Genomic DNA, 23,693 nt, shown 5'->3' with positions numbered 1-23,693 from the left:
TAACGGAACCGGCGGAGGCGGCGCGGCGGCGCGGCGCGGCTCCTCAGCAGCGGGGCGGATGGCGAGCGACAAGCCGGGCCCGGGGCTCGAGCCGCAGCCCGCCGCGCTCCTGGCCGTCGGGGCCGGCGGCGGTGCAGGCGGCGGCGGTGCCATGGGGGAGCCGCGGGGCTCGGCCGGCTCCGGGGCCGGCCCGGTGGTGCTGCCCGCGGGGATGATCAACCCTTCGGTGCCGATCCGCAACATCCGGATGAAATTCGCCGTTCTGATCGGACTCATACAGGTCGGCGAGGTCAGCAACAGGGACATCGTGGAGACCGTGCTCAACCTGGTAAGGGCCCTCTCTCCCCACCCCCCCGGGCGTCCGCGCCCTGCCTCCCCGTGTCCCTCGGCCGCCCGCGCGTCGCCACGGCCGCGCCGCCTCCCTCCTGCCACCCGCGCGGTGCCCAACTCAACCCGGCACTTCCGACGACTGGTCATTCCGGCCTGCACCGAGAGTGGAGGCGTGAGGCGAACCTCAGGTCCTCTGGGGCTTTTCTTCCCAGTCTCTTAATTGTCCGTGCTGTGGCTCCGAGAGGGTGACAGCCGGGGCCCCAAGAGCCCGAACCCCCACTCCCCCACCCCCCGTGCTCCTGAAATGTGAGAAGCGCACGCGTTCCAACTTGAGCAGCTGGGGTGCTGTGTTTTCCAGGGAGGACGACGAATGATGCAGATTTTGCATCTGTCTTTAAACACATTCCGCGGCCGTGATGGAGAGTGTTGTGCCTTTATTCACCCCCGCCCCCATCACCAGGCAACCTTCCCCTCTTTGTAGTATAGCTCCAGTTATGCTGATCTCTTACCTGTGGGGGTGTGGGGCACAGAAGGTGTTAAAAATGTAAGGGGCAACGGGATCATACAGGTTGGTTTCTATGGTTGCCTTCAGGAGCGTGGCTTGAGGATAAAGACCAGAAGTAAGATTTCAAAGGCAGCCTAGGTTTTGGCTCCTTTCATGGTGAGAGTTACTGCAGAACTGTGTGTGACTTAATGTTTTGCGCTATCTACGGAGAGCCTAAGCAGTGTTCAAGATGACAGGGTACGACCTAAAGGAGAGGGAGATCCTAAATAGAGCATGATTAAGACTAGCTTATGGTGTCTATAAATGCCTAATGCATTTCTTTTGTTTTTGTTTTGTTTGTTTGTATGTTTTGCAGCAAAGCTTTTAAAAACAGTTTTCTTTGCAATACCTCGCCTTTGACATTCAGTAAGGTTGGGTTTTGGAAGGCCAGGTGTTAAGTCAGAAGCAATCAATTGACCATTGTACTCGGTGTGAAGTAAAAGGAACATAATGAAAAATGCTTGCTGGGATTTTTTTTTTAATAGCACGCATGCAGTGTGAATTTTCAGCCAGTCAAGTATTTTTATTTGATGTGTTGGAGAATTGGAAGTGGAGTGCAGCAATGGCAGTGGCACGGAGAGGTGGATTAGATAACGCCTGTGGTTTATGAACCCCTGAAATTCACAGAAAAGTTGAAGCATCTTTTTTTCTTTTTGTGAGTGTGTCAGGTCAAAGATAGGTTATCTGTCTTTACTTCTCTGTATTTATCTCTGTTTGAATACAAAATACCTTTTTTTTTTTTTTTTTTTTTTACTTTTGTGTACCCTTCAAATCAGTCAACACAAAAGTCAATGTAAGTTTGTGAGCTTGTCATCCCATAGATTTAAGCAGTTCTTTTCAAAACACTAATGGGGATATGTTTTTTTTTTTTTCTACCTTGCTTCAAATAGGTCATTACTTTTATTGCTGCTTTTTCCTTTTAGAAGAAAAGATAAGGCAATCTCAAGAAATTTATTAATAAATTAGCTGCTACTTAATTTATGTATATTTAAAGAACACACACATTTTTCGTTTTTCCATTTTTCTGTAGCCAGTAGGATTTTTTTTTTTACTTTAGAGGATGTGATGATGGTATTTGTGTGCTTACTTCGTGCTTTATAACCTGCCAAGAGGCAGTAGGGTTCTCACAAGTGGGACTGATTCGAATGTGTAACCAGTGTGGACTGTGCAGGAACAACCATGCCTGCTGGATTAGTTCTTAACAGATGGGCTTCTTTAGATACACAGGAGACTAAAAAAGGAAGTGAAGTATTTCTCTTGTGCTAAAAAGAAATTTAACTCTTCAATGCAGTGAAATCTACCATGAGAGATGCACACATTTTTTTTTCTTTTTAGATATTTACTCTTAGCTTACAGACTTTAGAAATAGTGTAATGCCAAGTTGCTTACACCCTAATTCCCCAAATTGATTTTTTGTAATAGAAATACTAGGTGTAAATTCTCTTTGCATGGATTTAAAGGATGCAGTTTATTTTTAGGTGGAAACTTTTGGGATAAAGAGTATATGACAAAAGGAGCTATTTATTATTATGTTGCTGGCTATATCATAGTTCCTGAATTAGCCATATGAGGTATAGGTTTTGAATTGTAGATTTTATTGTTCAAAAAGTCATAATTGAAATTGGGGGATTTCAAGATGATTCTTTAAAGTATATTTGCCATTACAGTAATTATCAAAGCTTTATTTTTATTTGAAAAGTAAATATAGCCAGTAAAATTCATTTAGAGTACTGAGTGACCTGTTAGCAGTTGGAAGCCTTTAATATTTCTAAAATGAATTTTTTTAATTTTCAGTCTTAATTTAAAATATGGAAGAAAAAACAAGGTGGAAACAGTGAGGTATCTCTTACATTGTGCTGTGACAGAAAAGAAAGGAAGGGAACTAATGTAACTTTGAGAGTTTTACGGTACCCTTGACAAAGTGTACCCTTTGTACACTTTTGACAAAATATTTGTTTTTCCTGTTCATTCACTCTTTCTGTCTAATAAGAAAATATGAAATAGTACTATTTGGTTCTCAGATGCTGTGTCCTTTTCTCCTTATCTGAAAAAAATTTGCAGAATAAAGTTTAAGTAAAGTTTAATATGTAGTATGTAGTAAAATATAGAACTCTACTTAAACTTTTTCTGTTTTTTATCAAGCGACCATTTCTCCTAATCGGGAGGATTGTAGTGAAGAATCCTAGTGTAATAGATAAAGTGAATGATGTCATTATAGGTGCTTGCATTGTTTATCATGGGATTGTAGGTGAGTGAAAACATTCAACTATGGAACAGAGCTATCAGGGGGATGATTGAGTTAGTTTGAAAATAAGGTTACAAGGAGATTGTGTGGTTAAGATTTTGCCTTGTGGTTCTACCAGTGACAGAAGCTAGTTCTCAAGAAGCTTTGACTTCACAAGGAATTTTTACATGTGGCATCATAAGAAACTCTTTATGTTAAAAGAGTTTTTATTGGTTAGCTTTTTCTTGTAAAATAGGCATATTTGGTGTATTGTCTCCTTTGTAAACATGTTTGACATGTATTTATAGAAAGTCTCTACTTCCTTCAAGTAAATGCTATGTATATATCATGTCTTATCTTTGTTTATAACATGGAAGTTTTTTAGCAAACAAATTTTTAGAAAGTATAAAATAAAAAATTAATTAAATAAATAATTGCAATATTTTTTAAAGTCTGCTTTTAGGTAATAGAATTTTAATTATAATTGTAGAATTCAACTATAGTCTTGTAGATTTGTTTCATGAGTTATTGAATTAGATTTTTTCATGAGTTTAATTAATTACAGTGAGATATATCATTATGTCTTTAGTTGTAGTAATGATAATTCTCTTTTTCAAAATATAAGTGGTATAACTGTTTAGTTATTAAAAGATGCAAAAAAATATTCCTAAATGTCTGAGGGCATTTAGACTATTAAATTCGTCTTGGTATGTAGAACATTATAGTTTCGTTTGAAGAGGCATTTTTTTGGTACTAAATAATGATCATAACTCTGCTTCCTTGAGATTCTGTTCATTGATAATCAGAATAATTTATATTTTATTGATAGAGTTTTATAAACCAAATACACATAAATTGAATTTATTAAATATATATAATTTTTAATTAAAAAAGAGTCCATGAATTTGAAGGGAATTTGGGAAGGATTTATGGGAAGATTTGGAGGGAGAAAAGGGGAGGGAGAATCATTGAATTAAATTATAAGCTTAAAAATAAATGACACAATTCACAATTGTATCTTAGACTCATGGAGGTATTTAATGTAATCCAACTGTAGGTATTGATACTAAAACAATTTCTTGCATGTTAATGTATTAATATATGAGCCCATCTATAATAGCTTATATATTTACTATTGTTATTCAGTGTGGAAAACTAAATATATGAATAATACAAATTTTGGTGTCTTAAGGCACATAAGGATATACATATTGTATAATAACACTAAAATAGTCATTTAATGACACCAAAGTAGCAAATATTATGTAGCTTTTTGTGATCAAGTTTTATAATTTTAAATAAATACTTTGTTTATAGATGTTTTTTGGTACTAGTTAGGCCATTGATTAAAAGTGTCACGGTTTCTTTCTTGACTCTTACTATACATTTTCCAAGAATAGTATAACATAGCAGATTTTATAGCCCGGCTTCATTTTGTTTCCCAGGTAGTGATATTTGATATTACCTTGTTTCATATGTACCTTTTTTGTTTACTTAGAATGTTGTGTATCCTTTGCAGCTTTTTCACGTATTATGTTTATGCTTCATAGACTCTATGCACTGTTGGTGTATTTACGAGTTGCACCTTCTAGCTCTGAACTCCATAATGGCAGGACATATTTAATTTTTGTGTTTCTGGCCCTATGGTACTTAAATGCATTTTGAGTATGCAGGATACTATTAGAAAGCAGGAATAATTAGGACTAGCTCAGAAAGCTACATCCTGGGGTAGTGTCCCATCTAACCTGAATGAGACCTTGTTGGAAGTAACAAAACAAACAAAAAAATCCAGTAGGCTCTAGATTATAATTCAAAAAATGTATAAATTGAATATTTTGCTTATTCCTAAAAATAGAAGTGTGTTGAATATGTATATGATAGCTATTAGGCATTATTACATGTGTAAATACTATTTTTAAGGCATTTGTTGTTGTTCTTGGCGGGGTCAACCTGGTAAGCTTAGAACTCAGTGTGCCAACCAGGTTGTCCTATAGGTCAGAGAGATCCTCCTGCCTCTGCCTCTTGAGTAGTGCCATAAATAATTGTTTTTAACGGACATGGTAGGAATAGCTCAGAATGTGTTAAAAGTTTTCATGTTATTATTTTTCTCTTATTAAGAAAGAAAATCTGTACTCATTGAAGAATTCGAATAGAAGCATTAACAAGAATTTATCTTCGCTTATGCTTCTTTTTAATGGTACTTCAGTTTTTTTCTAAGAGACCATTCACTCATATGTACCCTCACTCTCAGTCATCCTGTTGAGGTAGATAGATATCAGGAAGGGCTGGATAACACTCATGATTGGTTTAAATTGAACATTTATCCTAGGGAAGTCATGTAGTTGGTTCTAGGACTTGTTAGACCCTCCTGGTAAAAATACTGAACAGAGTCTTTAGTATATAGCTGTAGTGTCTGCCTTGAAATTCAACCAAGTGTGATTCCAAGAGAGCTAAATGTCTTCTTGATTTGATATCAGTGCCTCTGTACCTTGTCAAGATTGTCTGTGACTGTCATAGTTAGCTTTAATTGTCAGCTTGACACAGTGTAGAGTCATCTTGAAAGGAAAATTTTGATTGGGTAATTACCTAGATCAGATTGGCTTGTAGGCATAATTTTGGAGGTTACTGTTTGTTATTGATGTAAGAGGGCCCTTCCACTATTGGTGACACCATTCCTTGGGTAGAAGGCCCTGGATTAGCTAAGAAGGGGCCTTGAAAGCAAGTCAGGAAGTAGTAACATTTCCTCATGGTCGCCAGGCAGCAGTGCACACCTTTAATCTCAGCACTCAGGAAGCAGAGGCTTACATAGATGCCTGTGAGTTTGAGACGAGCCTGGTTTATAGCACAAGTTCCAGGACAGCCAGGGCTACACAATGAAACCTCGTCTCAAAAAAATAAACAAATAGCAACAACACATAACCCAACCAACCAACCAACCAACCAACCAACCAACCAACCAACCAACCAACCAACCAAAACTTCCCTCATGGTCTTTGCTTCAAGATTCTGCTTCAGTTCCTTCTGTGACATCCTCAAAGAAGAACTGCAATCTGTAAAATGAAATAAACCGTTCTTCCCTTAAGTTGTTTTTGGTCTTGGTGTTCTAGCAGCAACAGAATGACACCAGCACATCTTTAATGCTCTTTTAAAATATGTTATCATTGTTACTAGTTTTGAAACAATTGAAGTCAGGTTTTTGTCACTTCTGAATGGAAAGAATTCCCCTGCTAGTACAGAATTAGTATTTGAAATGAGATCTTGTAAGATACAGAATTTTCAAACTGAAGTGAAGTGAAGTGAGGCCTTCCTTTGCAACTTCTTTTATTGATTATAAAGCAGCTGCTAGCGTTGTCACTGTGGTTACCTTGCCCATGCAACTGTTTAGGCTAGAATTTGAGGGTGGTAGAGGCTTTTTTGGGTGCCTTGGGACACCTTACTTGCTTTTGTCTAAGCTGGCATGCTTGAAAATGGAGAATGGAAATGTCTTTTGAAGAAAGAGAAGTCTCTTGTATAGTAGCTGCCATCCAAGGTGGAAGAACATCAAAACACCAAGTGCTTTGTAGGCTAAAAAGCCATTATTTTTAACTTAGGCTGAATAAATAAGAAAAGCAGTTTATATGGAAAATGTTCCATTTTAAGCTTCATCTAAGTACCTCATACACTGTACACCCAGCTTCCAGACACAAGTCACAGTGAATCCAGTTTAAAGAGCTTTAAAAAGGATGCAGCCAGAGTGGTAGTGTAGCTGTGCCTCCTGAGCCTCCGTGTTTATTTATTGTGCTGCAGGGAAGAAAGTAAGGGGAGGCAAGACCTATTTCTGTGAAACTAAAACTTAAAATCTGAACTTAAATTAGCATCCTCTATCTCAGCAAGACCTGCTGTTTGTGTTACAAATTCAAGCTCTTGACTGAAGTACATGACAAAAAATTCAGTAAGGTTTTAGGGAAACTGTACTTCCAGAAAATACTCAGTCTGTTCAAAAAGCCCGTGTGTGCCGCTCTTTTCTTTCTTTTCCTTCCTTCCTTCCTTCCTTCCTTCCTTCCTTCCTTCCTTCCTTCCTTCCTTCCTTCCTCCCTCCCTCCCTCCCTCCCTCCCTCCCTCTCTTCTTTCTTTCTTTCTCTCTTTGTTTCTTTCTTTCTTTCTCTCTCTCTCTCTCTTTCTCTCTTTCTCTTTCTCTCTTTCTTTCTCTTCTTTCTTTCTCTTTCTTTCTTTCTTTCTTTCTTTCTTTCTTTCTTTCTTTCTTTCTTTCTTTCTTTCTTTCTTTCTTTCTTTTCTTTTCTTTTCTTTCCAGTTAGTTCTTTGTTACTCATGTTTCTGTTACAACACATCTACACATAAAAGCAAACTTTAATATCATAGTAGTAGTTGAAATTATATTTGATGAAACAGTAGACTTCAGTCTGTGATGACTGATGGAGCAGAGATAATTGGCTGTTCACAAAGGAGAGAACAATTGAAGAAAATATTCTGTCTTCAATTCTTTTAATTTAGATATAATATTCAGAAGCTGAATGTGTTTTAATTTAATGATTATACTTTTATTGATAATAGGTTGTTTTCTCACATAATATATCCTGATTATGCTTTTTCCCCCCTTTACTCCTCCCAGTTCCTTCCCATCTTCCCTCCCATCTGGATTCATTCCCTTTCTGTCTCTCATTAGAAAACAAACAGACTTGTAAAGGATAATAATAAAATGAAATATAATAAGATAAAACAAAAACTAACACATTGGAATGGGCAAAACAAACAGAAGGAGGTAATCTCAAGAGAAGGCACAAGAAATAGAGTCCCATCCATCCCCACACTCAGGAATCCCACAAACAAAACAAAACAAAACAAACCACTAAACTGGAAGCCATGGTATCTACTCAGAAAACCTGGTGTAGACCCCTGCAGGCCTTTTCATGGTGCCTTGGTCTCTGTGAGTTCATATGTGCTTTAATCATGTTGAGTTGGAGGGCCTTGTTTCTTAGCTGTCCTTTATACCTTCTGATTCTCACTCTCTGTTTTCTTCTCTCCAGGTTCCCATTTTCCTGAGAGTAGGGATTTGATGGAGAGGTTCCTTTTAGGGTTGAATGTTCCAAAATCTCTCACTTTCTGCATATTGTCTGGCTGTGGATCTCTGTATTTGTTTCCATCTTCTGTAGGAGGAAGCTTCTCTGATGATGGCTGAGCAAGGCACTGCTCTATGAGTGTAGCAGAATGTCATTAGGAGCTATTTTATTCTTTGTTTCTAAGAACATTAGTATTTGCTTTTACCTTAGGTCTTTGGGCTTTCTAGTCTCAGATTCTTTGTCAACTAAGTAGTGTCGGGTATGGGTTCCACCTTGCGGAGTGAGCCATAAGTTAAGTCAGATATTGGCTGGTTTCTCCCACAGGCTTTGTGTCACCATTACCCCAGTATATCTTGCAGGCATTGTGGATATAATGGGTGTTTCTGTTTCTCTTTTGGTAGCATGCAGAGTACTTTCCTCTACTAAAGGCACTAATACATAAGATGAAGGGTCTATGTAGGCACCAACTCCATCTCCCCATGTTCATTTGAGTTGTATGGGTGCTGTCTTCAGCAGTGGGATCTTGGTGTCAGTTTGTGGAGCGCAACAGTTCATGCCAGCGAGGATGCAGAATAAGGGGAACACTTTTCCATTGCTGGTGCAAACTCATACATTCATTATGGCAATCAGTGCGGTGGTTCCTCAGGAAGATGGGAATCAATCTACCTCAAAATCCAGCTATACATTCTTGGGCATATACTACCATTGAGATCCTGTCCAATCATGTTCATTGCTTGTCCAATTTGCCAGGAACTGGAAATAACCTAGATGCCCCTCTGTTTACCCAAGGCTACATAGAGAAACCCTGTTTGGGGGAAGAAATAAAAAAAGAACAACAAAAAAGAAATTATGAAATTTTTAGGTGCACAGATGGAACTAGAAGAATAACTTTTAAAATGTAGCACATTTACCCAATTGAGTAATACTTAGCTATTGAAAAAAAAGAAAAAAGAAAAAAAGAATGAAGCCAGGAGCAGTAGCACATGCCTGTAATCCCAGCACTCAGGGAGGCAGAGGCTGGTGAATCTCTCTGAGTTTGGGGTTAGTCTGGTCTGCAAAGTGAGTCCAAGTCAGCTGAGGCTACACAAAGAAACCCTGTTTAGGGGGAAAAAATGAAATCATTAAATTTTCAGGGAAGTAGATGGAACTAGAAAAAAGATCATCACAAGTTAGTTATCCCAAACCAAGAAAGAGAAATACAGTATATATTCCCTTATATGAACATTAGCTGTTATGTAATGACAATGATGCCACAATCCATAGAACCACAAAGTTTAGGTACAGAGTAAGGTACTAGGGTGAACAGACAGATCTCTCTAGGCAAAGGAAACACAAATAGTTATAAATGGTTGGGAGGGGGCACTAGAATGAGAGTGTTCCCCTTATTCTGCATCCTCGCTGGAATGAACTGTCACTTGGTTTATTGATCTTAACCATTCTGACAGATATAAGATGAAATTTCAGAGTAGTTTTGATTTGCATTTTCCTGATGCCTAAAAATGTTAAACATAGTGTTCCTCAGCCATTTGAGTTTCCTGTATTGGGAATTCTGTTTAGATCTGTACCCCATTTTTAAATTGGGTTATTTGTTTTCTGATATCTAGTTTTGTGAGTTCTTTATATATTTTGGATATTAGCCTTTATTGAATGTGAAGTTGTTAGAAAAGAAAAAAAAAATCTTCTCCCAAAGCTGGAGCTTTGTCTGAATTACATTGTCCTTTACAGTGCAGAAGTTTTCCAGTTTCATGATTTTACATTTATTAATTAATTCGTGCCTGTGCTAATGATGTTCTGTTCAGAAAGTCTTTTCTTGTGTCAGAAAGCTCCAGCCTACACCCCACTTTCTCTTCAATCAGGTTGAGTGCATCTAGTTTATGATAAAGTCTTTGGTCCATTTGGAGTTGTTTTGTGCAGCCTGATAAGTATGGAGCTGTTTGCATTCTTCTATATGCAGCTGTCCAGCTTGATGACCATCATTTGTTGAAGAAGTTCTCTCTCTTTTTTTTTTTCAGTGTGTATTTCTGGCCTCTTTATAAAAATCAGATGTCCCTCAGTGTGTGGATTTATGTCTGGGTCTCCGATTCTATATCATTGTTCAGTGTGTCTATTTTTGTGCCAATACCATGCAGTTTTTATTACTATAGCTCTGTAGGACATCTTGAAGTCCGGGATGGTGATACCTCTGACAGTTCTTTTATCATTCAGGATTGTCTTAACTGTCCAGAGTTTTCTTTAGACAGTTATCATTCTAATCCTCTGAGACATCTCAAAGAGGAAGTGGGCTGGCTAAGCAGTAGACGTACTAGATGGAAAATCTTCTAGGGAAGATAGTGGAAAAGTGGAGTTTTCAGAGGGAATGAATATATGCTTCTAAAATTAGTTGGCTAAAGAATTCCGTTTGCCAGCATGTAGAATTACGACTATTCTGATCATGGATATGCCTAGAATTAGGGACCGTGATTTACTTTACAGTCTGTTTGGTTAAGTGACATTAATTATGGTTGTGTGTGTGTGTGTGTGTGTGTGTGTGTGTGTGCACGCACACACGTGAACTTGCTTAAACTATTACATATTAGGGGGATATTTGAATGTAGCTGCATATTGTCAGCTTATGAAGTTATGACTAAGAAGAATGATGTATGATATGAGGAGACCAAGAATATTGCTTATAATACTAAAATTAGATTGAATTCAGTAACTTGGCATTGTTGTTTAAATTTTTTTTTCACCTGGTGATGTAAAGGTGGTGAGTACAGTTTCTTTTTCTGATAAAGACAGTAAAAATATTGGTATTAAAAAGTCTGTCTATATGTGACTATTACGACCCGAGTGTTACAAATTTCTTTGGCTTTGGGTGCTCAGCTTTATCTGTTAACAGTTTAGGATTTTCTGATACTCTTTAGGGAATCATATTTTCTCATTTTTTTGTAATTTGAGGTTTTCTTGTACCATACACAAAACCTGACAAATGGTTCTTCAGCAATAGACACTTTTTAGGCAGCTTCATAACTTATTTTGTTCTGTTGCAGAAATTTTTAGTGGGGCTGTTAACATGTTAAAATGTAAATGTAGAGTGACTTTCAGTCTGCCACAGTGAAAGGCGGAATCTGCTTGGTAATGGAGGTAGCACCAAAGTACTTGAACCAAAAGAGGGTTGCAGAGGGCATCTTTGGAACACCTCAAGTGAGTTGGTTATATGTTCAAATGTTTCAGCGCATTAAACTAACTCATTTCCTATATTGCTTGTGCTTTTTTGAGTCCTGTTTCTAATGGTTTCATGTCAAAGTATTTTAGAGTTCTAAATTCTAAATTGAAAGAATCCTTTAGGGCATTAAGTGTTATAGGACAAACAATAGAAGTATGGACTTCTCAAAGAGCTTTGTATGTTTCTAAAAGGACAAATAAACATTTATTGTTAATTGCTATCAGCCTTTACTTGCACTAAACAAGAACATGAAGTAGTAGCAAGAACAAAATGATTATTATTTGTCAGGGAATGCAAAAAGCAAGCTAAGTACTGTTGTTGAGCGTAAAAATGTTACAATTTTTCTGAATATGCATTTAGCAACATTTATCAGGAATTTGCAAGAGATTCCTGTGCTTAATTTTTAGTTTTCATTTAGTTATTTTTTTCACTTTTTTAAACTTTTATTAATTACACTTTATTCACTTTGTATTCCCCCCATAAGCTCCTCCCTCCTCCCCTCCTGGTCCCACCTTCCCTCCTCCGCCTTCCTCTAGTATGCCCTTCCCCAAGTCCACTGATAGGGGAGGTCCTCCTCTCCTTCCTTCTGATCTTAGTCTATCAGATCTCATCAGGAGTGGCTGCATTGTTATCTTCTTTGGCCTGGTAAGGCTGTTGCCCCCTTAGGGGGAGGTGATCAAAGAGCAGGCCAATCAGATTATGTCAGAGGTAGTCCCTCTTCCCATTACTGTGTGACCCACTTGGACACTGAACTGCCATGGGCTACATCTGTGCAGGGGTTCTAGGTTATCTCCATGCATGGGACATGGTTGGAGTATGAGACTCTGGAAAGACCCCTGTGTTCAAATTTTCTGGTTCTGTTGCTCTCCTTGTGAAGTTCCTGTCCTTTCCAGATCTTACTATTTCCCACTTCTTTCATAAGATTCCATGTACTCTGCCCAACAGTTGGCCATATATCTGAGCATCTGCTTAGATAGTCTGCAGGACAGAGCCTTTCAGAGACCCTCTGTTTAGTTATTTTTGATATATGATACTATATGGCGGGATGATCTCAAGTTTCTGATCAGATATGTGAACTGACATTTTACAGTGCATTTGCAAAATCAAACTGCATAGCCTAATTTATAGAATACTGTTTCTTTTGTAGATACTGTCCTTTACAGGTAGGTTCAGAAAGTAACACTGCAAAAATGGGAAGCAGTTAGACAAAATTATTTAGATACTAAATAGCTTTGCTAGATTTAAATCCTTAGACTCTAAAATAAGTGTTCTTTCTTACTACAAAATAAAATATGCCACCTAGAGATTATCCTCAAAGCACCATTGTGTGAAGAGATGACATTGAGTGGGAATGCTTCCCATTGTGACTCAAGACACACTGAAGAGAGACATAAAATTGCATGCAGGACAATTGCATGGATTTGCATATAAAAGTTATTGTGAGCTATTTCTGAGTTTGAAAGTGATGTGTTGTACAGTATTATAAGTGACTTTAATTTTTTACTTTTTACTAGGCAAGATGGATTATTTGGATTGTATTTGGTATCCAAATTAGTGGTACAGATTAATTAATACCTTACAGAGAAAAAGTAGGCTTGGTGCCATTCTGGTTGAATATTAGAGGTGGTATGAGAATCATCACATATATGTGCTTGAATATGCTTTAGACCACCCTACTTACTCAATGAAATAGATAATGTAACTTCTAATTACTGTTATTTCTCTCTTAGCTTACCAATATAGAGCAAACATTGATGTAATATTTTAATGGGACTATACATACTTAGATGTGTCTCCTTTTAACAAGGTTTCCCCTTTGCTGAAGGAAATCACTTTTGCTAAAGTTGGTGTATAATGCCAAGCTTTTCAAATTTGGAAGAGGAGCTGGCATTCATAGGCTGGGCCTCCTTTTACACTCTTGTTCTTTTTCTTAAAATTTTAATCACTGTGCAGCCTGATCCCAGCCCCCTCCCTCCGTCCTCCCAGTCCCGCCCTCTGACCCCCTCTCACCCATTCTCCCATCATCTTCTCAGAAAAAGGTATGTCCCTAAAGGGAGTAGGTTCACCCTGGCCCCTCAAGTCACACAGAACTAAGTGCATCCCCTCCCAATGAGGCCAGGCAAGGCAGCCCAGCAAGGGGAAAGGGATACAAAGGCAGGAAACAGAGTCAGGGTCAACCTCTGCTCCCATTATTAAGGGACCCACATGATGACCAAGCTGTACATCTGCTACATATCACACCTTTGTTCTTACTGTCTTCTCCCAGCTCTTGGAGAAAATGGGGATTTATTATCACATACAGAGTCTGGCTGAGGTTGGGGGAGGGTTGTCTAAGGTTGCAGAGTTGCTTAGCTTAGCCTCAAAACTAGATCTTCCATTACCAAGTTTGCTGTTGCTTAAAACATATGATTTCTTTGGTGGTGGTAATGATTTGGCTGTGCGCTAGCAGCATTTATTGAATCTTTGTATCTCAATTGAATCATCACTTAAGATATAAAGATACCAAAAAAGTCTTTGTCTTTCCAAGTTAAATAAATTCTCCTCTGGGCCACAGAGGAGGACTTTGCAGCCAGCCCTGAAGATACCTGATAAAACAGGGCCAGATGAAAGGGGAGGAGGTCCTCCCCAATCTGTGGACTTGGAAAGGGGCAGGGAGAAGCTGAGGGAGGGAGGGTGGGATTGGTAGGGAATAAGGGAGCGGGATACAGCTGGCATACAGAGTTAATAAAATGTAACTAATAATAATAAACAAAAAAATTCTCCTGTGTCTGTAGAGAATGAATTCTCTTATGGGAAATAGTTTTTTTTCCATAGTATTTGTTATTTTTTAAGCAATATGAATTAATGTAAGAATATCTCCTATTTTAAAGAGTTATAGCGTGTTGCATGTTACAAAATTCCTGTTCATGTTTTAAAACTCAGCTATTAATTATTAGCTATTTAAGCAAAACCTTCCCTGGCATCTTCCTAAAACCTGTTCTTCCCTTTCTGCCTGCCCTATGTTTTGTTTATACCTCAGATTCAACACTTGCACATTCTAATTCTTTGTTTACTAGTCAAACTATCTAGAGTACTAGAATCCCATAAGGATCAAAGTAAAATAGGAGCTGGCTGTTTTTTTTTTTTTTTTTTTTTTTTTTTCCTGAGACAAAGAGTTTCTCTGAGTAGTCGTGTCTGTTCTGCACATGCTTTGTAGACCAGGGTGTTTGCCTCTGTCTCCCTGAGTGCTGGGATTGCAGGCATATGCCACTGCTCTGGGCTGGAGCTGGCCTTTTGTTGTGCATAGTGACCCCTCCCTTTTTTGTTTCTGAGTATTTTTTCACCTTTAATACCATGCAGTAAATTGACTTGTTTTGGTCTTGTTACTTGTGAATGAATATTTGTCTTGTTCTGCTTGCTGATTCTTTTGATTTCTTTATTGGCCATTTGCTTTAGCATTTCTGTGATGTCTTTTATAAGTAGAAGGATGCTAGTGACATCTAGGTTTATATATGTATTGTTCATTAAAAAAAAAAAAGCTCTCTGAACATTTAAGATGGGTAAGGAGCTAGATGTGGTGAATTCAGACTACCCTGTCACTTGATCAGATGGGAATGTTGGTCAATACACTAAGTCTTTCACAGACTAGTGATAAACCAGTTCTTTGACTTTACCCAGTCCAGCGTTCTTTTCTGTTTGTCTTGATGACTATAGTTTCCTTTGCTTTAGTATATTTGTGGCTCTGGTTTACAACTTTCAAGCAGAGGCAAGCTTTTTTAATCAAGTCTGATCACAGTACTAAAAATGATAGTTAAATAATTTACTGAATAATCAAGCCAGTGTTCTAGTGGCAGTGCTAAGACGTTTATTGGCTATAGAAAACAATTTTGTAATCTTTGCCTTCAAATAACTCGAAGTTCAGTAGAGGTAATAGAGGGACAAAAAGATAAAGTGCAACAATAAAAAGTAAAGTTGCAGACATGTTAATGAATGCTGTGTAGACTTACTTTATTTGGAGAAGTCTTTACTTGGGTGGGTGATTTGTGGGTTGTTTCTTAAGCCAGTAACTGTTCCCCAGAAATAAAAGGTCAAGGATAGACCAACTCTCCAGACAATCAGGACAAAGGGCCCCTAATGCTAATACAGTTTTTTTATTTTTTATTTTTTGTGAAGAAATCACATTTCTTCATTCTAGTTCATTAGCTTTTGTTTTGTTTTATTTTTTTTCTTTCGGTCTTGCCAAGCTTGTTCACAGGAGGTGGCAAAATTTGTTAGGGCCAAGTTTATGACATTATTCAGGAACTCTATTTCTGTATGTTATCTCTGATATACAGACTCAAACCAGCAGGAGATTTTATGTATGCTGAGGGATTTACTGAAAAAAAAAAAAAATCAGTTCACAAAGTTACAAATATGAAGTCCTAAACTATAAATTGGGTGAACTTGAAATTAGAAGAACTGATGATGTATTTTGTTTAAATCTAAAGACTAGGTAACCAAGTCTTACTTGGTAGCCAAGAAAGCCAATGATGTTAATCCTACACAAAGACCAGAGGAGAGGTGCTTGTAGGACCCCTTATCCTAGTCAAAACTTAGGAGTCAACTAGTGAGAGGGCCAGCCTTTTTGTTATATTTAAGCTTTTAACTGACCCATTAGTTACCCATGTTGGGGAGGACAATTTGCTTTGCTCAGTCTATTGATTCATATGTTAATCTTATCTGAAAGCACAGTTAAAGAATACTATCTGTGCATCCCATGGTTCAGTCTAGTTGACATATAAATAAATCCTTACAGGGGATGCATATTTTTCTATTTACTCTTTCCTCCTCTTTTTGCATTGGCTATTGAAAGGTATATTTTGTTATACTATTTCAGAATAATTACATACTCTTGTACTTTACAAGCATTCAATAAATACTGGATAAATGATGTATAAAAGAAAAGTATGGTACAGTAAAAAATAACTAATTTTGAGTATGTCATAATCCTGAGAAAATTAAAATGAATAGAAAAAATTAGCATATTCATGTTCACCAATCCCTGGCAGCTACATTCTACATTTTTCTCAGTGAATTTGGCTATCTCATATAAGAGGAAAGACATAAAGTTTGTTATTTTGTGTCTGCCTTATTTCCTTTGTAATAATGTCTCCAGTGAGTCAGAGGTGCTGATCCCAGCCAGCATCTATTAGGAGTACAAGTGAGAAACTATGTCTATATTTGTGTATGTTGTGTCTGATACTAACGATCTATGAATGGGTATCATGAAATGGGTAGGTTAGTAAGAAACACTAATTCATATCAGTAATTTTTATCTTTTGTTTGCTTTGTAAATATTATGTGTACTAGATACATGGAACATGGTCATATTTCTTTTAAATTATTTTCCCTCATTTGTTTTTTTCCCCAAATACAGATGTTTTGAATTGTATTATTTTGGAACGTCCCCCTACAACCCATACCAGCCCTAACCTCTGTATTCATAGTATTTCTTTGTCTCTCTTACAAAGCCTAATAAAATAATTAGAGTGGCAAGGTACTCCCAAAGGGTGGGGGAGGTGAAGACTGAACAAGAAAGCCGTAATTCTCCTGAGTAGGCACAGAGGAAAGAAAGACCAGGAATATTCTCATATTAATTATTTTTATCTTGTTACTATAGGGGTAACAGCAGTTAATTTATCATAGGTTGTTGCACATAGTGATTTCAGTTCTTTATCGAGTATTCAACTCATTATTCTTCTGAACTAAAAAGCCTGCATTTCATTGTGAGATTCATTCAACAATCTACACTTTAAAATTAAACAGGAAAAAATTATCTTTAAAATATTTACATTTATTTTACTAGCTTCTAGAAGGCATGGTCTATACCCATTTGAACTTTTTATATAGCAGAGCCTCTGAAGGTGGGTCATTCCTTTAAAAACTGCATTTTAACATTTGCATCTGTGGTGGGGGGGGCAGGGCAGTATGCATATGAAGATCCACAGCTTTTGAAAGGCTGTTTTCTTTCCTTCCACTGCTGGTTTGCATCTGATTCCACTAGAGGCTTAGAAAGACAAACTTAGCTTTTATATAGTTCAAGCCATAAATTACAGCTATCATTGAGTCACCCTTTACCTTTGGAGCAGAAAAGATTTGCTCCTAAAAATGAGTTAGAAGATACTCATTGGGAAGAGGTGGGTGGCAGATTGAACATTTCAAGTTTTGACTGGAGAAAGTGATAAGGGAAGATATCCTTGCTGAGCCATGTACTGATGATAGGCATGGTCCATAGTAAGCACCTGTAAATGCCAGCTTATGTAACAGGAGAAGAAGTTTTGAAGAGTATTGAAAGTGTATTATTTCATGAGTACAGTTTTGGCTGAAATATACAGGATTGGAGTTAAGCTTATTGTTGTTGTTAGTACCTTCCCCTTCATGGATTGTGAACGTAGGAGCTAGATTCTTCAACATTTGTGAAAAATGAGTAAAAGTAAAAGCAGAGAAAATTAAATGGACTGAGAACTTAAATATTATCTCTAATTTCTGAATTACAATAATATTTAATTTTTTTCTTAGCTGCTTTGGTGAGATCACTATTTTGTCAGGTATTCCTTTTTGTATAAGAAAATCTTGTCCCCTCATCTTCTCTTCAAGAGAAGATTTTTTTTTCTTTCTTCAAATTATAGATTTTCAGTTACTTTATAAAATTGAGTATATATTACAGAAAAGTAAGTTGAAAATCCTATCAGAAAAGTATATATAATAATGTAGCAATGAATTATAAGAAAATACATTTATTTGTCCTATCACTAGCACCACCACCACCACAACCACCACCAAAATAATCATCATCATCATTTTGATGTACTATGTAGCCCTGGCTGGCCTGAAACTTGCCACATTACCAGGCTGGCTGTACTCACAGAGATCTTCCTGCCTCCTGAGTAGTGGGATTAAAACAGTGACCTACCATGCCTGCCCTTATTTGTCCTTGCTTTTAAGTGTTGGTGTTTGCCAGGATGAGTAGCTAGAAAGATTTTTTTTTCTTAGTGAGAACAGTTATAAATACACGTGTAGAGGATATGTTGAACAAATAGCTTTTAGTCAGGTTTGCTGAGTTTTTTCATTAAAAGAGAAAATATATGTATACTGGAAATTATGCCTACTATGATTACTGATGTTCATTCTGAAAGGTAAATTAATATATTTTGGTTACCGCATGACAAATTGTCATTCAGAATGACAAGTGAACCCAATACATTGAAAATTAGGCTGCCAAACTCTGAAATAAATTGAAAATGACCTGCTTAGAAAATGTGGAATATAGACATCTAAGGTAGAGGGTTAGATTTCAGAGTAAAAATTAATGGGGCTAGAATTCACATGATAATGAGTTATATACGTTACACTGTTTACTTAATATTTATACATGTAGATGGATCAGAGTTTATGGGAGTAAAGTATAATAATCAGCCTTATCGTACTTGTGGTATGGTATTATTTGTTAAAGAGAGACTCCATAAATGTAGCATGTTTTGAAAAAAAGAATTCTTATAAATGCTTTTCTTCAGTATTGGCACACAGGCATCTGTAATACATGAATAAGTTATTATTGAGTTATGTAATTTTTCAGTTGGGTTTAGTTATTTGGGATGGATTAGTATATTATAGACTATCCAATTCATACTTTCCTGTGGTCCTCATCCCTCAACACTTTAATAGCAGTCTCTTGGATGGGACTATGTATATTTTTCAGGAAGACCTCAGTTTTATACTTATTTTATTTACATGGATATGAAAATATGTACATATTTATATAAAATATATTTATAATATGTATATATTATTATTACACAGATACTTATTGAATACTTGCTGTATAGATTGGTAGAATTATAAATATATGATCACATCAAAATCCATTTCCTGGAATTTATAGTGGATTGACAGATATAGGCAATAAGATATGTAAATTATGTGACAGAAATTAACCCAAATAGGAATGTCCAACCTTTTTACATTGTGACATAAAGTCATTCACAAAGCTCATGTTCAAGAAGTTTGAAATCAAAGTTAAAAAACAATTACTCCCCAAATGTCATAAAATGTTTTAAGAAACCTTCCAATTTTGTGTTGGGCCACATTAATAGCTTGGGTCCATATGACCCTCTTGGGGTGCAGGATGTAGATGCCTGATAGCTGCTCGTAGTGAGGAAAGAAGTCTTCAAAAGAGTTAAGAAACCAGGTGGTGCTGGTGCACGCCTTTATTCCCGCTACTCAGGAGGAAGAGGCAGGTGGATCTCTGTGAGTTCGAGGCCAGCCTGGTCTACAGAGCTAGTTCCGGGAGAGCCAGGGCTACACACAGAGAAACCCTGTCTTGAAAAACCAAACCAAACAAAAATAAACAAACAAACAAAAAAACAAAAGGAGTTAAGAAAAGGCTTTGTGAAAACAAGGACTTTGAAGACTAGATACAAAAAGTAAGATATTTCAGTATTTCATGTTAAAATGATATTTTAGGAATTTAGATTTACTAAATAAATATTTAACTTAACTTTTTTCTTATTTTTTTCTCTTAACAAGGTTGATAGAAAATTTAGAGAGATGTATTGTGGGTTGCATTTGTGACCTGGTATATTCTAGGATGCTGTATTTCTATATATGCCTACATACATGAGTGTACACATTATACAGCATTTCTACATTGTTGAAGCCATTCGTATTTGGGGTTTTCCTGTTATGTGTCTGTAAACCTCATCCTAACTAATAGCATTGACTTAATAGCACAATTTAAAACCCACATGTCACAAGGGAAAAGCTTGTTCTCCTTGCTCTGGTAAAAATTGCCTAAATAATTCATGGAAATCAATATGGCAACAAATTAAAATGCATTTTATTGTCAGCAGATACTGTGGTGGGCAAATTGTAAATGTTGATGGAAAGCAATTGGTAGAATTAAGTGTAGGAGTTTCTTTTTACGGTGAGGTGAAAGTACTGCTGTTTCCAACATACATTCTTTATGCTGTCTGCTAGAATGTGTTTCTTAATGAAATAATGAAAAACACTGCTTTTTTTCTGCTACTGTAAATATCTTTATGTGAACTTTCATAGACATCCATGTATTTGCTGTTTTCAAAATCCAGAAGTCAAGAAAAAAAAATCTTATTTTACGTGGAAAACAGAATATTTTTGTGAAGACTTCTTTCGGTGTCAAAAATAAATTACTTTTCATTAAATTATCTCATGTCTGTATAGTTACTTTAGTATTAGTTATTAGGGGCACTGTATTTGAAGAAGGCCTCTTAAACTGTAGAGTGTTGTAATGCTGTTGCTTCATATCATTTCAAACATCTGGACTTTCAAATGTGGACACCTAAAGTACAGAGAAGCTACTGATCTAAATTAGGCAGCTCTATTTTTAGTTTTCAGGTCTCCAAGTTTCTAGTGTTACAGTTGTGGTTGTGTTAACCTAAGTATCTTGTATTTAGCTGGTGTATTATTTTGCTGTTGCTGCCATAACATACCACAGATGTTGTGGCTTAAATGACAGATAATAACTTTTTCTTGTTCTGTTGGCTAGGGCCCCAAGATTAAGATATTTGCAGGGTTGGGCTCTTCTGAAAGCTTCTTGGCCTGAAGGTGTTCTGTTTGTCTTTGCATGATCTTTCTTTTATGTGTCTGTGTCTTAATCTCTGCTTATCTGGACAATACCATATTAAACTAGGATCTACTCATCTTCTTCATCATTGGATCTTAATGATCTTTTTAAAATTTTGTCTTCATATTCAGTGGTGTCTTAGGTTCTGAGAGTCAAGACTTCATAAGAACTTTGAGATGATATGGTCCTGCTCATACAGAAGGCCTTAGCCAGAAGAACAGATGATGATAGGAATGTAAGATCTTTGTTATTGAAGCTTTACCGTCAATTAAAAATATCTTAGTCTGAATCCTCCATCCTTTTCCATTCTTCTGCTTTGTCCTCTTCCTCACGTCTTTGTTTTTGTGTGCATTTATTTGTCCACCCAAAGGCATTACTCGTTGGTATCGCCTTGAGTACAGTTTTTTTTTTTTAACTTCAGCGTTAGTCTGTCTTTTTAACTATCTGCTGGAATAGGCCTGAAACAGAGAGACCCTTTTCTTCTGCGATAGCCCTACTACTGCTACTGCTGCATCATCTCTGTTAGGCTCTTATTGATAGTCATTGCACTAAATGCTCTAGTGGTGTTAGATTTCAAGATAGCCTTGAAATTGGCTAGTGTTTTATATTTTTATAGATAAGGAGAAACTAAGGTTAAAAGAAAACAAGTAGTCCTCCTTTGTTAGGTTTTATATAGAGGGCAGCATTCATTATGTTTACTGTCTTAAAGTTAAAAATATATGTAATATACATATATAATATGCAGTATACACGCATATACACTATATATTATATGCATATACTCTGTATGTATAATATATATGTGTATATTAGTTATTTTGTGTGCACATATTTTTTATCTGCAGTTATCTGCACCACATGTGTGCCTCGTGCCTATTGCGGTACACATGATCTTGACTGAATGTATTTAATAGATGCTGCAACATCAGATGGAGTTTATTAGCTATTTGGAAGAGTAAGGGCAGATTTGAAGATGGAGGAGTTTCCTGCAGTTGACTTGGGAGGATTAATTGGACTTTGCTGACTAGACTTAGTGGAGTAAAAGCATTCTATTAAAGAGAAAAAATTTGCATTCATGCCATGCATTCAAATACAGGTTGAACATCTTTAATCTCAAATTTGAAATAAATGTGTCACTATTTAAAATTTTTGAGAATATACGTAGTTTTTAGATTAGGCATGTTCAACTCCGAAGGCTTTATAAATATAACAAAGTAACAAGAAATAAGCAAACTAAAAACTGTTCAAAGAAAATTCCTCCAAAATCTGACTTATTTCTGGACTCAGGTTTTTCAGCTAAAGAATATGTGTCCCCTCTTTTTGTAAGTGTTTTGTCTCTCAGCAATTCCCAATCTGTCTTTCAGGCCTGAATTTACGCTTTTCTTTCTGCTGTAGATTTTTTTCTAGAGGAGACAGTTTTGTGTTGGGTTCTCTGTAATTAAACAGGTGCCTTTTCTAGCGTAATATTGCATTTGATGCTATTAACTCCTTTAAAACCAGAGACTGATTGATGTACCTGACTCTCTGTATTTAGAATTATAAATCACTGTGTAAATACTGTTTTGAGTCAAATTATTTTTGTGTCTTGGTTTTCTATAAATAATCTGGCCTTCATGATTTGACTAATCTGAATTCAATCCTGGCTCTGCCTTTACTTTACCTTATGCCCTTGAGCCAAATATTACACCTCTCTAAGCCTATGTTTCTCTCTTTGTAGATCTACTATGCATATTTGAATACAAGTGTGAGTGTATGTCCATCCATCCATCCATCTATCCATATATAGTTTCCATTCACTTGAAGACAATAAAGGAAGGATACTACTTTTTTTTTGTCCTCTCTCAAGTGAAAACTGTATATGTGAGAGATATAGATTATCTTTAATAGTTTCTATACACAATGCACACTTGGTGCAGTGCTATTCAAAATGTAGTTCTCATGAGATCTGACTATTTATGAGGTGCTTACTGCCCTAAGGGAGATGGGACTATTGGGTCAGAATTCAAATCAGCTGTATGACTAAGCGTATTGAATGGGGTATCCCACATCCCAAGACCTTCATGATGTAAGAGGGAGTATGGTGACTTATTTTACTGCAGTCTCTTTACTGCACAACACTTACAGTATCATGTATTTAGAGCATTTTTTTTGGATAACATTTAAATAAATCTTTAGTTTTATTTATATTACTTTCCTTTTGATGTGTAATATTTGAAAGGTTTGCTGTCCATAGTAATAAGATGATAAATTTGGATCTGTAGTCTAACCTGCTGCTAATTCATTTAGTAAGTCATTCAGTAATCAAGACCTTATTTTATTTTCCTGACTGAAAATGAAGTTGTGTTAGGTGATAGTTGTGGTCTTTGCTGTTTAATATGCTAATGTTCTATTTTTTTTAAATAGCATTTTAAATACCTTTTATTGGTTCTTTGTGAATTTTACATCATGCACCCCAGTTCTACTCCTCTTGTACCTTTCCTCCACCCTTGCAACCTCCCCAACAGTGAAAAAAAAAATCTTATTGTGGAAGCTGTAGTGCATCACAATGTGTCCCACAGTATACCCTTTTACCCACAGTTCTTTGCTTGCAAATGTTCATTACAGTGACTCCTTGATTGTGTATAAGGCCTCTGGCTTCTGCTACTCTATCAATACTGGATCCTTACTGAGACTCCTCTGTTCTATCCTGTTGCCCTGTGTCATGGAGATCCTGT

General features: G+C 36.7%; 1 protein-coding gene across 1 annotated transcript in view; it reads left to right on the top strand.

Annotated features, from left to right (window-relative positions):
- The first annotated feature begins 35 nt into the window (after positions 1 to 35).
- Nbea (neurobeachin) overlaps positions 36 to 23,693 on the top strand; it is a 509,877-nt gene continuing 486,219 nt past the window's right edge. Inside the window, exon 1 of the mRNA XM_055596761.1 lies at positions 36 to 328. Coding sequence (XP_055452736.1) covers positions 59 to 328 — 270 coding nt within the window. The 5' untranslated portion in view covers positions 36 to 58. The remainder of the gene's footprint in view (positions 329 to 23,693) is intronic.

The sequence above is a fragment of the Psammomys obesus genome, unplaced genomic scaffold, assembly GCF_907164565.1.
Source record: "Psammomys obesus unplaced genomic scaffold, mPsaObe1.curated_primary_1811, whole genome shotgun sequence".
Taxonomy (NCBI): Eukaryota; Metazoa; Chordata; class Mammalia; order Rodentia; family Muridae; genus Psammomys; species Psammomys obesus.
Note: the sequence above shows the minus strand (reverse complement) of the source record. Positions and strands in the feature narration are given on the sequence as shown.